The sequence below is a fragment of the Vidua chalybeata genome, chromosome 9 (genome assembly GCF_026979565.1).
Source record: "Vidua chalybeata isolate OUT-0048 chromosome 9, bVidCha1 merged haplotype, whole genome shotgun sequence".
In the NCBI taxonomy this organism is placed as follows: Eukaryota; Metazoa; Chordata; class Aves; order Passeriformes; family Viduidae; genus Vidua; species Vidua chalybeata.
In genome coordinates, this window is record NC_071538.1 from 4,312,898 (window position 1) to 4,325,942 (window position 13,045).

Consider the following 13,045-nt stretch of genomic DNA (forward strand, 5'->3'; position numbering starts at 1 on the left):
CAAGGAGCATGTGAAAGGATCACACCCTTTAGTTTCAACTGGAACCAATGGAATCTGAATGACCACCTTTCCTGAAGGCTTTTTCAGTATTTAATGCTTGAAAGAAAAGTTCAGATGTCTTGTTTATGAAGCTGGTTTGAAGATTTAGCCAATGTGAAGCAAGCAGTTCCTTTGATTTAATTGAAATGTAGCTGGTTTGGGATAGTTCTTTGTGTATTTGGCCATTCCATGCTGTTCATTTCAAGTTACGAGAACCAGACCTTATAATTTAGACTGGATTATTACAGAATTTGACCCAGTGAACTTTGAGTAGGAGGGTGGATTTTGTCAGTGCTCTAAAACAGGTGAGGAAAAGTTATACTGGGAATATGTAAACTTATGCACTCTTACAGTATCAATATTTATAACTTGTGGTTCTGATGGAAAGAAACTAACCCCAAAATATGCTTGGCTATCAGCAGAACTGTTATGTTGCCTTATTGCATGGAGACTTGTGAATATGTTTATTGTGGGTCAGTGAAGTTTTGGTGGAGAAAAAGAGAATAAAGCTTTTTTTCTCTGTAAACCTTTTTGTATAATTTGTGACAGATCTGAAGCAAAGAAGGCATATGACTGAGTGTATAAGTATTTCTGAGTATGAGTATATTCTAAAAATGCTAAGCCTAAAAAGTGAAACCACACCTGACATTTAAAGAATAATTTTAAAGCATTTTTCTTGTCTGGCTTTACTTCACTCTTATTATTGTCAGATCACAGGGAGTAGAAAAATAACTGTAGAAAAGTAATATTTTTGCATTCAATGTCTTTACTTTCCCTATCCTCTCTTCCTTTCCTGGATTTTGTGTGTTCCTATGTCTTGATTCTTTTTGACTGTATGTTCACAATCCTTTAATAATAAATATTTTGATAGGTTGTGAAAATAAGACTTGGAATGCTGGGATGTGATTAGGGCTGTATTAATGCTGTTATATAGCTCTTTGTTTTCTTTTTCCTCTTGTGGTTCTCTTTATCTTGCCCTGTCTAGTTCTTGGCCAATTTGGGTGAAAATACTATGCTGATGGCTGAGGTAAATAACCTGTTACAAAAAATATTAGAAAGGGTTGGTTTAGTTTCATCAGTGACTTTATTGTTGTCTTTCACTCTGGAGAAATCTTAAGCAGTAACTTTTACATAAGCATAAATGTAAGTTTTTTTTTAATATAAATACTTTATCCTTTAGTATGCTGATAATGAGGTGGATGCTAAGATCTTCCAGGGTAGAAGGACTGTCTGTGAGGAACCTGTATTCCAAAATCTATTTCAGGTGCAGTAGCCAAGGAAAAAAGCATTTCAACTTATAAGAAAGAACTCTTACAAGGACTGTTGCCTTCACATAAAAACTTGTTGTGAACTAAGCAGAACTTTGTGAGATAAAGTAAAACTACCATTTTAAAAACCTCCTTAAGCTGTTTTTCTCTTGGTAACCTCTAAATGAAAGTAGTTTCTGTGCTGTGCAGATTTCTGTGTGTAAAATGAGTGTTTGTTTCTCTTGATGTACATGGAAGAGTTACACTTCCTTATTTGCTGTGTTACAGGAGTCCCATGCTGCCCAATTGCAGATCCTTATGGAATTCCTTAAAGTTGCCAGGAGAAACAAACGAGAGGTAACTTGATCTGTGTTTCAGTCGGTGAGGTGCTATCTGCTGCTTTCTCCCAGTGCATTTCTGTTGAAATGATGTGTTAGCCTGGCATTATTTCTGCAAAGAATTACTCAAGGCATGTTGGGGGGAATCTCAGACAGCGGACACATGGGTTTGAAGGAAAATTAATCTCTTTATGTATGACAGCGTCAATTTTTAATCATTTGCCTTCTCATCTCAAGCTGGTGAAGCATGTGGGAATACAGAGACTCCTTGGTGTAAATGAACATCAGTTTCTTGAAAGAAGATTGTTTTCCCAACACAGAAAAAAATCAAAGATTGAGAAGGAGCGAAATTATTTTCACTACCAAGTTTTTTCCTGTACTTTATCAAATAGTATGACTAATGTGGTGACATAAAAGTATTAATATTCTGTGCTTCTTCCTTATTTGTCCTAAAATGAGTGTCTCAAGGAATATGAGAGTTCTATAACCAGATACACATGGTTTGGGACTCTTCCTTTATAAGGTCATGCAGTGCATAAACCCTAATACCACAAATAGCCCAGAAACCTAGAAAAATGGTCATGAAAAGAGTAGAAGGATGAGCTCTCTTGTGGTCCATGGTTTCTGAGAAAAGATGTGAAGAACAGAAGACCCAACAGTGTGACTATAAGGTCAAACTCGAAATCATGTATGGATGTAAGAAGCCTTGTCCAGAATGGATTGAGGGTCTGGTTATGGAATCATTTCAGAGCAAGTCTGGAGTCTGTCCACCAACAGATATCCACGGCCAAAACCAACAAGGGTTGTGGAAAGTCTGAAGAAGGGCAAGAGAGCTGGTGAAGGGTCTGGAAAACGTCTTACAAGGGCAGCTCAGGGAGCTGGGGTTGTTTAGTCTGGAGGAAAGGAGGCTCAGTGGGGTTATTTGACAGGAGGTTGTATTGGTGGGGGGAGTCAGGCTCTTCTGCCATGTCTCAGGTGAAAAGATGAGGGAAAATGGCCACAAGTTGCACCAAAAGAGGTTCACATTAGATACTAGGAAAAAAAAAAAATTCACTGAAAGAGTGGTCAGGTATTGGAGTAAATTGCCTAGGGAGCTGGTGGAGTCACAGTTTCAAATGTCCAAGAGGCATCTGGATATGGATTGGGGAATATGGTTTAGGAGTTAGTTTGGTGGTGCTGGGGTGGTGGTTGGACTAGATAATCTTGAAGGTCTCTTTCAGCCTTGATTCTGTGAGTTTCAGTACCTGGGAAACCTTTCCCATCTCATCTGCTTCTGTATCTCTATCTCTTTGGCTTTAGTAATAATTTTTAAAGAATAACATCTCCTTTTAAGGCTTAAGAAACTTAATTTTTGGCTGCAACTTAATTTTTGGCAGAAAACAGCCTTCAGAACATCCTGAAGGCAATTGGGACAATATAGTTTATTTCAGATCCTCCATGTCCCTGCTTATGTGTTCCCTCTGTTGCCAAGACTTCCTCTGTTATTTTGTCCCCCCCCTCCTTTACATTCCAGTGTGAAATGCAGACTGTCACATCTCCAAAGACTTCTGTGCAGGCCTGTCAGTTGTGTCCTTGCCCCAGAGCTTAGTGTCTGGCCTTGCCATTTATTTTGAGTGAAATGAGGACTTGTCAGACTTGTAGCAGTCTTTGCTCTCACTTGATAAGGGTAAAAAAAGATAAAAATCAGCGGGTAGATGCCTGCAAAATACAGACCAGTCCTTAGGATAGTTTTACATATCAAAATCTGTCTTGGGCAGTCAGTTTACACATAGAGTAAATTGATGCTTCCTTTTTGGTAAGGGACAAGGTCCTCCCTGTAGCTGGTGGAGCTTGTGGCAAGCACCCCTTTCTGGAGGGACTATTGTAGGGATAACAGAGGAATTACTGTTTGGGTAAAGACAGTGGTGATGTATCCAGGCTGCAGAAAGCCTGAGAGGGTGGCTTGGAAGGTGAGAAGGGGGGGGGTTAAGTGACCATATTAATAATGCAGTAAAGGTTATCAGAGCTTCTGAAGTTCACTGTGGTTTCTTTTGATGCTGTGAGAGGTAACTGTTTAAGAATTGAGCTCAAGAAACATGTGTGGACCCTGTATTGCCCATAATTGTGAGTCACACAAGCAGCCTTATTATGGGGAGGAACATGACCTTTTTTCCTTTCTTAATTCAGACTTGGTTTTAGTAAAGATAGCTGCAGAGTAAATGCAATTTCACTCAGTAAACCATAGCTGTAAAGATCTTAATAAATAAAGATTTTTTAAAAGTATGATCCTGAGTTCTTATTTCTAATTTTTGGCTTAAATATTTAATGGAACTTTGATAACTTTGCTTCCTAATATGTCTCTTTGAATACTATTTATTGCAAGATTTTATGAACAGGTTTCATTTACTACATACTGCAAGTTCTTACATAGGGACTAAGGTACTTTTGTAAGTGAATACAGATACTGCCTCAGTTAGTGTACTTGTATAGTATTTCCCATGTTCAAAGCAGGTGATTAACCACCTGTAACCTTTCTTGCCTACTTCACTCATAAGTTATGGATTTTTTTTCTCTAGCACTAATGAAATGGTGACTTCCGAGTAGATTGGAGTGGGTTTATAGCTAGAAGAAAACTATCTTTTAGACTTGTACTTCAGAATATTGGTGCAGTCAAGTCTTTTGACAAATGCCTCTTTGCCACCTTCTCATAGTTTCTCTAGAAGATAAATGTGATGTTCAGCACCTGCAACAATTTCTATTAGAAATCCTGTTTTGATCTCTTCATAACTTTTCAAAATGTTGATCTTTCAAGCTGGAATTTACTACATGTTTTTTGCACAAAGGTGTTTGCAAGCCCTTTTCCTTTTGAAGTTTATGTATTTTGTTTTCTTTTTGACCTAGAGCAATGTGGCAAAAAAACCCAAATCCTTGGCAAAATAATAGAAAAAAAAGTGTCTTACTTTAGAAAAGATTGAAAACAAATGGCTAAAGCTTAAAAATACTTTTTCACACAAACAACAGATAGTTTTGGAGGGGAGGAATGTATTGATCATTCACAGCAGTTGGATGTCTGTCCCTAAGGCAAACTTAGCATGGCTGAGTGCCTTTCCATATGTGTGCACAGTTAATTGAATGCACACTCTGCATTTTATTTTTTTTTTAATCCAGTGTCCTCTTCTTTTGATATTAAGGACCCAAAAAGTCTGGAAGGTCAAGTTTAATAATGAAATATTCTATCTTGGTGGTGATGGGTGTTTATTACCATTTTCCAGGGAAACCAAATGCAACTGCCTGTGACTTTTTTAAATTCTCACTTTCATACCTGTGTTGCTTAAATGCTTTTGCAGATTTAACTTGGTTAATTTTAAACGTTCACATATTCTTTCATCTTGAACACATTGTGAGAAAAACTGATTATATCAGTTCATTCTCCCCACTCTTATGTTCTGTACTTTAAGGAAGAGGCCTTGCTAATTGTCTGGTCAGAATTTTAATGTCTCCAAACAGTTAGACAACACCATATAGATAATATAGATAATTTATGGTAAAATATTATTAGCTCAGCTACCCGATGGAATTTCTGTCAAGCAGCACCATTGCTTACTGAAGGAGAATACTGAGCTTGATGATTGGTATCACAAATCAAGTACTACACAGGTGCTGTTCTTTGGGTGCATTCATGTTTCCCTTGGCAGATATTGCTTCATTTTTAGTTCTTCTTTCTAATAATGTGATGTTAAGTCTCTCATGTCTAACAAACAAGGCCTCTTTTATGTTTGCTAATGCATAAGGCTGTTTTTTAGCTGATAAACATCCTGGGACAGAAAAATAATCCTGAAGTGTCTCAGGCTTGTGGCACTGAGTGCCTGCTCAGCATTTCAGAATCATCGTTGTTCTTTGCGCCCTCAAATGTTAGATACTAAAAATAAGAAGAGTTATTAGTTATTGTGGGGTAATGGCTGGGAATTCTAAGCATGAGTTCTCCAGGGATGTCATTACCCTGTGTTAATCACTTCACCTGTCAAGCCTTATGTTCTGTGTGTTCACACACGGATGAACTAATGAGTAAGCAAGAGGAGGTGACAGAACCAGGAATCAGTCATGCTCTTTTGTTGTCATGTGGTCTTGATTACATTTCAGGACTGCTGAGGAGAATTTATAGCTAGAGTAATCTGGTCCCTATCCACTGCACTTACCTGGTATTTAAGTCTATTTGCATTTCTAAGTTACTGAATGAGAGACGTGAGCTCCAGAAGCAGTGATAAGAAACCCAAGGATGCAATGAGTGTGTGAGCAGCAAACTAAAAATTATCATAGTGGTATCAGTGTATACAGCTGGCTCTCCTTGTTGCACTGGAGAGGTCTTGCAAAGAAAGCACCTACTACTGATACATTAAACTCTAAGGCAATTAGTCTAATTGCTTAGGCAGCTTTGTTCCCTTCCTCAGGTGTCCTTATCTCATGAGGCTTTTCTATCAGACCCTATCACTAAGCTTTCAGAGCATATTTCCTCCGTACTGTAGGACGTAAATGAGGGAGAGGAATATTCAAGATGTGAAACGTACTTTATCAGCCTGGCAAATCCCTTCTCCTACCTTTGGGAATTCTGTGTGTTAAACAGCCTGGATGTTCTCAAGCCTTTCTGTTAGCTCTTCCCCAGTTGTGAGGAAACATTTATCATTTGGAGGAAGTATTGATCAGAGAAGAAATATTCTCAGCAGATAAATGTGTTATAGATGGACTGTCCACATGTTTAAGAGGCTTGAATGCCATATTTCACCAATTAAACTTGTAGAGACTGAGGTGTTCTTGTCTTCATACTAACAAAAGCCTTGTACCCGCTTCTAGTTGTGCAAAGGCATTGTAACAGGGAGGTATTTTGTCAAAATAAGTGATATTTGCAATTAATTTATAAGACTAAAATTTCTCTAAGGTCTGAAGATGGCTTTCATGCCACAGTTGCCCTGTATGTTGTAAAAGGTTCTGCATCCAAAGCAATAATGGAAAACATTATTGCAGACAAGACTTCCACAGAGAGAAACTGATCTTACTGTGCATTGTCATTGAGGTATTGTATTCTACAGATAGAAATTAATTTCACTGGGTACCTTTAAAAAAGTTTCAGCTGTTATAGTGAAGTTTACACTGTGGTTTGTTAAATCAGTACTTGGTGGAAGAACAGGAAGTAGGAAGATTCTGATGTTGGATGGATGAAGCCACAGGACAGAATTAAGGGTTTATTTACAGTGATTACCTGGTTTATCCTCCTCTGGTGGCAATTTTTGCCTCATCCTGGTTGGAGCAATGGCTTTGTGTGTCTGGGAAAATGATGTTCCCTCTGATAATAGTCTCATCTGTTTGTCTGGATCTATGGTGTATGTTGTGATGACTGCACAGGGAATCTGGATCAGAGCCTGGAAGGTGTGTTACTGTGCATAAACTGGCCTGTGAGCTTCCAAAAAGTGTGAATCCAGATGCTTTGTTTAAGCTGCTTATTAGAATAGTGTTGCCGATTTTGCAGTATTTCTGTAGAAAAGAACTCCTGCTGTTCTTTGCTTTTTCTAGAAAAAGCTTTTTGTTGTTTTTTTTTTTTTTTTTCTTTTTTTGTTCTTTGTTGTTCTGTGCTTTTTCTAGAATTGGAAAAACAGTTGGTCAAGGGTCTATGACTCCTTCCCTTGTGTGTTTTTCTAGGCTATGTCTGTGGCACTGGGAGGCTCTGGTGGGCTTTTAGTTTTTTGCAAACACTTAGAACTGGCACCAGGAGACCTAGTGAGGACTGCTTGTTGTCTGTGCTGTACAAACACAAGGCAGGAAGTTGCTGCCTCCCAAGGGGTCCTTGCTCCAGGAAAAACAGGAAGCTCCAGGATGAAACCTTAGTGCTCTACCCAGATAGGCTTGTTAGTAGATGGCAAACCAAAAATAAAATGACCATGACCTGGTGTTTAGCATTGTGTAAGTTCTTGGTAGCTTCTTGAACATCTGAAATTCCTTTTCCAGGATTATAAAAATGTTTTGAAATCGTAGCATTTTTTCTGTATATATGCCCATATCTGAACAATGGGACCAGAATGTTACATACCTGCTTATTGTAGTTCATTCACTGGAGTTGAAATTGAGGTTTAACCACTGAATTAAGGACCTTCTCCTTGTCCATATTGGCCTTTTCATTTCTGGGACAGCATTTGTGTCTGAAAAGAGAGTTTATTGGATGTGCTCTCCAAGCATATGTTTCAGTGTTTGTTGGAAGTGCTTTTGCTGACTTAATCCAAAGCCTACCAGGTGTGATTCTGCCCATCACTGGGACAGGACTTGGCTTGCTTTCTGTGCCCAGCAGTGAAAATTAAATTAAGGGTCCTTAAATCTGAATATACTGCAAGAACTATAATTCATTTAGCTTTCCTTAAATGTCCCTCAAAGGCTGGCAATTGTAAATCAGTAGTCTCATTTTTCAAAGTTTAATTGGAATGAATGTGGATTGATTTAAGGTCTTTGATAGATTAAAACACTTCAACTAATATACCAAAAAACCAAAGGTTCAGTGTAGACATTAATTCATTTTATGCTGATGGCATGAGACGACTCCTCCGAAAACAAGCATGAAACACTCTTGCCTGCTTTTTAGAGTTGCTGCTGTTGGGTAAGTTTATGGTAGGTTGTAACTAGAAGGAAGAATTGGTAGATAAAGTACCAGATCTCATGCTCTTGGCTGTGTGCAAGTTAATGAAAGCTGGCCAATAAAAACTCTCTGCTCTTGTTCCTATAAAAAATATCCTGTTTATGTGATGGCAGCAACTATCAATTATTTTTCAGACGTCCAGTTTGGCTGTGAGCCAGTACATTGTAGAATAGCTGACTTCCTCACTGTAATTTTGGAACTTGTAAGTGGTTTTGTAACTTCTTTTTAAATGGGATTTATGAATGTGGGGGACTAATGGTATTTTCTAGAGCTGAGTTCAGGCAGGACCCATGCTGTGCAAGTGTCACTTTGCCACTAATCTTGGAGCTGTAGCACCACCTGCTATTCCTGCTACAGGTTTCGAAAGTGAAAATGGAATTATCTGTTATGGTGTAGTGATTTGTAAATTATCTGTGGCAGTCTAGTTCTAAACCATTAAATTTCTGCTGTCTGTGCCTCAAATTAAATGTAAACTGAAACCTTCAGAGTACCGAGATTAGAATACGTTTATAATGTCATCTCATTCAAAGAAGCAGCCATGTTAGAAATAGGTGTGGACCCAGCAGCCCTTTCTTCTCCTGTTTTCAGAGACTGAAGCTTTTGTTAGTGTTTAAAAGGAAAATTAAAATGGTAGATTTAATGCAGAGTGCACAGATACTTGGAGTACTTTACTATAAGAGATGTTTAAATTGTGCTTTTTGTTGGAGCAGAACCTTCTGCCTCTTAAAGGATCAAACTTGAGCACTTGAGTGAATAAGTCTTTGGGAGTAGCTTGCCAGATATTCTTTGGAATATGTCATACTAAGAATAATACGTCTTACCAAACTAGTAACTTTGAATTTGGACAATTTAATATTCTGTTGTAATGGTGAAAGTATAAAAATTCGTTTTGTCTTTGGAGAATGTATTGTGCTTAAGCTTTCAGTGGACTTAACTCAGCAAATGCTTCTGGTCACAGGCCACCTTGCTGGTTGTCTGTAAATTTTTACTGGGAGCTGAGGAGGTCAGGTGGACCTTCAGTTCTCTGTGTATTTATTACATTTATGTGTCTCAGTGAATCAGACTTGCTCGGGAGCTGATGTCAGGAGCTCTCACCTAGAGGAGTGTGTGTGTTTGGGCCCTGCAAGGCTGGGTTTAGGCTCTGGGTGTTAGGGTGGGACATAGCTGCTGAATAAACAGGTAAGGAGATGATGTCCTTGCTTAGGTGTAAACAGTTGTCAAGTCTGTGGCTTCAGTTGCTTGAGGTGAGCGAAGCCAGCTTGCTAACTGACCAAAAACCTGGAAGATACTACATGTGACACAAAGAAGGGAAAGGAAATGTTGGCTGGTGAGAGGAGAAGTCTCCTTCTTACCCTTTCAGGTGTAGCCCTCAAATGGACTGGAGTTTATGGTGTAATCCAAGGTAAGTATCACACCTTTGGAAGAAGTGATACCTTGATACCATGTGGTGCTCGCTCAGTGCCAGGAGCAAAACAGGTTTTTTCCAATCCAGAAACTTAATGGCAAAGTTGAAATTGGCAAGTGACAGGTTAACAGCTGGGATGAGAATTAGCCTTGATACCTTTCAGCAAAACATTTTGTATTTAATTGAAGGGTGAAATGATCATTGTCTTTCATTGTGTTTTTTTTTTTTTTTTTTTCTAATTGTGACAGGACAAGTGGGAATGGTTTGAAAGTGAAAGAGTGTGGGTTTAGATATTAGGAAGAAATTCTTCCCTCTGAGGGTGGTGAGGCCCTGGCACAGGGTGCCTAGAGAAGCTGTGGCTGCTCCATCCCTGGAAGTGTGCAAGGCCAGGTTGGACAGGGCTTGAAGCAACCTGGTCTAATGGAAGGAGTCCCTGCCTGTGGCAGGGGGTGGAACGAGATAATTTTTAAGGTCCCATCTAACCTAGACCACTTTGTTATTCTATACTTAAGTGTTTGCAAACCAGTTACATCTTGCCTGAGACATGTTAGAGGAGCATAATAGTATTACTTTGAATAATGTGGGTCTCTGTGATTGACATCCAAATACCTCCTGCTCTTGTTTCACATTGTTTCAAAATAATAGCTTTGTCTTGAATGTGGTTTGTGTGCACACTTACGTTAATCTGTGCATTTGAACTTCCTGCCTGGTGACTTTTGAATTGCGTAGCACACCAGTGAAGATAGTTCTGATTCCTCTCTGGAAAGATTGTAATTTATCTTGGTGGTGGTGCAGTGCAGATTGATTTAGACTTCTCCCATTCTCTTATCCACAGCAATTGGAGCAGATCCAGAAGGAGCTAAGTGTTCTGGAAGAAGATATTAAACGTGTAGAGGTGAGGTGCCTAGACACTGTTCTGACTCTGGCAATTTTTCATTTTCATCAAGCTGTCTGCCTTGCTGTGAGGCTGCTGGGTTAAATTTATGGCATTTAAGTCACTAATGGGAAAATGAACAGATGATGCTCTTTAATTTGTTCATTTAGTTGATGTGTGCAGGCTGCAGTTAGGTAGCTCTTATGTAATCATTTCTTTGTGTTGGTAGTAAGTATTTTAAAGTAGTTGCTAGAAATCAGCAGCTGGTATATTGATCAGAATTTAAGATTTTTGTACGTTACAGGCTGTTTAAACCTTAGCAGCATCTAAGTCTTAAAATGGAGAGGTGTTGGGGATTCAGAAGAGGGTTGTTATGCAGAGACTGTGCAGGAACAAAACCAGCTCCTGCTGCATGTCAAAACTGATTCCTGCTACCTCCTGGTATAGTTCTCTTAATTCCTTAATAATGGGAATCTCTTGACATTTTTGCTAAGAATTATTCTCCAAGAATTTGTAACCCCATCAGTGCAATCCTTCTGTCTTCACTGAGTCTTTAGGTTCCCCTTGGTCCTTTCCTGTAATCCATTCTAGTATTTAATCTTGCAGTAGGGAGCTGATGTTTCAGGAATACATCAGACTGCCACCTCTCCAAATATCATTCCCTTAAAGCTTCTTGGGAATCAGTTTGCAGGTCTGCTTCTCACTGCTTGCTCATCTTGAGCGATCAGTATGTGTTCCCAACTGCCTTCCAAAAAGCCTGTTACATTTTTTTTCATGCAATTAATATGTGTGCTGATGATTTAGCAAAATAGAAACATGACTGACAACTGCAAGAATTCCCATTTATCTGATAGCTATTTGGAATTTTTTCAGACCTCTTTTCCTAAATGCTTCTCAGCTTTGGTGAAATAAATATACCGTAGTGTGTTTTCTTCAGACTGGTAAAATAAGTCTTGAGATCTAGAAGGAACTATTCCCAAAAGTTGTGGAATCTCTCAAAGAGCATCCAGCTATCTGTTTCTGTGCTCTTTAATCAGGCATTTCAGTGGGTTGCAGCTGTGGTATATTCCTGGGGTGTGATGCTGACCTTGGCTCTGACCTCTAAAGCCTGGGATCTCTCTTGTCACAAATATCCTTCTTTCTACCTATCAACTAATAGGCACCTAGTGGGAATTTGAAAGCACAAGTGATAATTGTCTTGGGAACACTTTGCCCTCTCAACTAATGAGCTGCTGCATCCTGCATAGCTTCCATTTCCCAAACAGATGAAAGACAGCATCATACTGGGTACACAGCAGTGACTTAGTCTGGGAGGGACAAAGCCAAGTTCATGTGCAAAGTTTATCTCTTGTGCAGTGGTCCCACAGAGGACTGACAGATCCTCTTTTAAGTCTGTGGCACCACCTTTGCCCTGTTGCCTTGTGACTATTCTTGCCATGACCTATATCCAGTTTTACCTTCCAGTTGTGAAGGCTGTTAGATAAGCTTGGACATATCTCAGAAATGCAGTTACAGTTTGCTTGTTCTGCCACGTTTAAGGGAGACGTGTCAGAGGCAATTGGCTGATAACCAAATCTGTTGGGTTTTTTTGGAGTATAAGCTCCAAAACTGCCACTCTTGAAGCACAGAGCACAACAGGTGTAGGATTTTTGAAACCCATTCTGAATGGTAACTGAAAAAAAAATTGAAGAAAATCAGTGTTTTCTCAGGTATAGGTTAAGATTTTTTTTTGAGTAAATGTAGAGTCAGTTGGTTATCTGCATGGAAAAGCAGCAGTATTCTGTAAACACATGTATTAGACATGTTTTGTCAGCTCTGATGTAACATGGCTTTCTGTTTCAGGAGATGAGTGGCTTGTACTCCCCAGTCAGTGAGGACAGCACAGTGCCACAGTTTGAGGCTCCCTCACCTTCACACAGGTAGGTATGGAGCTTGCAGCTCAACTTGGATTTCAAGCTGCACATGTTGCAGTCTACTTGCTAGTGCTTTCCAAGCAGTGCCTGAAACACAAGCAAAACTGTTTTTTGAGTGCTGTACGGTATTTTCCTATTGTGTTTCTAATTGCTATAAACTTTATGTGAACAAAGAAGTGAAGAAAAAGCCACCTGAGCCTGCATTTGGATTAAAAATCTGCTCTGAATAAGATGCCATGGAAAACTGATGGCTTTAAATGTCATGTGAATTAGTAAACTTGAATCATAAGCCTTTGGTATGGAATAAAATATTACTATTATTTATATGCTACCTTTTCTGAACCTTGTGCTGTTCTGCTTGGCATATGAAAGGTCTTCATTTTGTATGATATTGGAGTTCTCTGGCTTCCCTAATCAGCATGGATAGCTAAAGGTATGGGCTCAGATTAGAATTTGAAGTGTACAGCCTATTGATTCTGTTTATCGGCTGTCTGTTTTGATTTAATGAAATGCCTTTCTAATAACATAATTTCATGTGTATTTTTGTCTGGAATATTGCATAGTCTGGTTTCTT

The 13,045-nt window shown here is 39.0% G+C and overlaps 1 protein-coding gene across 4 annotated transcripts in view; it reads left to right on the forward strand.

Annotated features, from left to right (window-relative positions):
• COP1 (COP1 E3 ubiquitin ligase) overlaps nt 1-13,045 on the forward strand; it is a 125,450-nt gene that overhangs the window by 13,201 nt on the left and 99,204 nt on the right. For all 4 annotated transcript variants that reach the window (XM_053950679.1, XM_053950680.1, XM_053950681.1 and 1 more), the window contains 3 exons: nt 1,575-1,643; nt 10,520-10,579; nt 12,401-12,477. In XM_053950679.1, the coding sequence (XP_053806654.1) occupies nt 1,575-1,643; nt 10,520-10,579; nt 12,401-12,477 (206 nt within the window). The remainder of the gene's footprint in view (nt 1-1,574; nt 1,644-10,519; nt 10,580-12,400; nt 12,478-13,045) is intronic.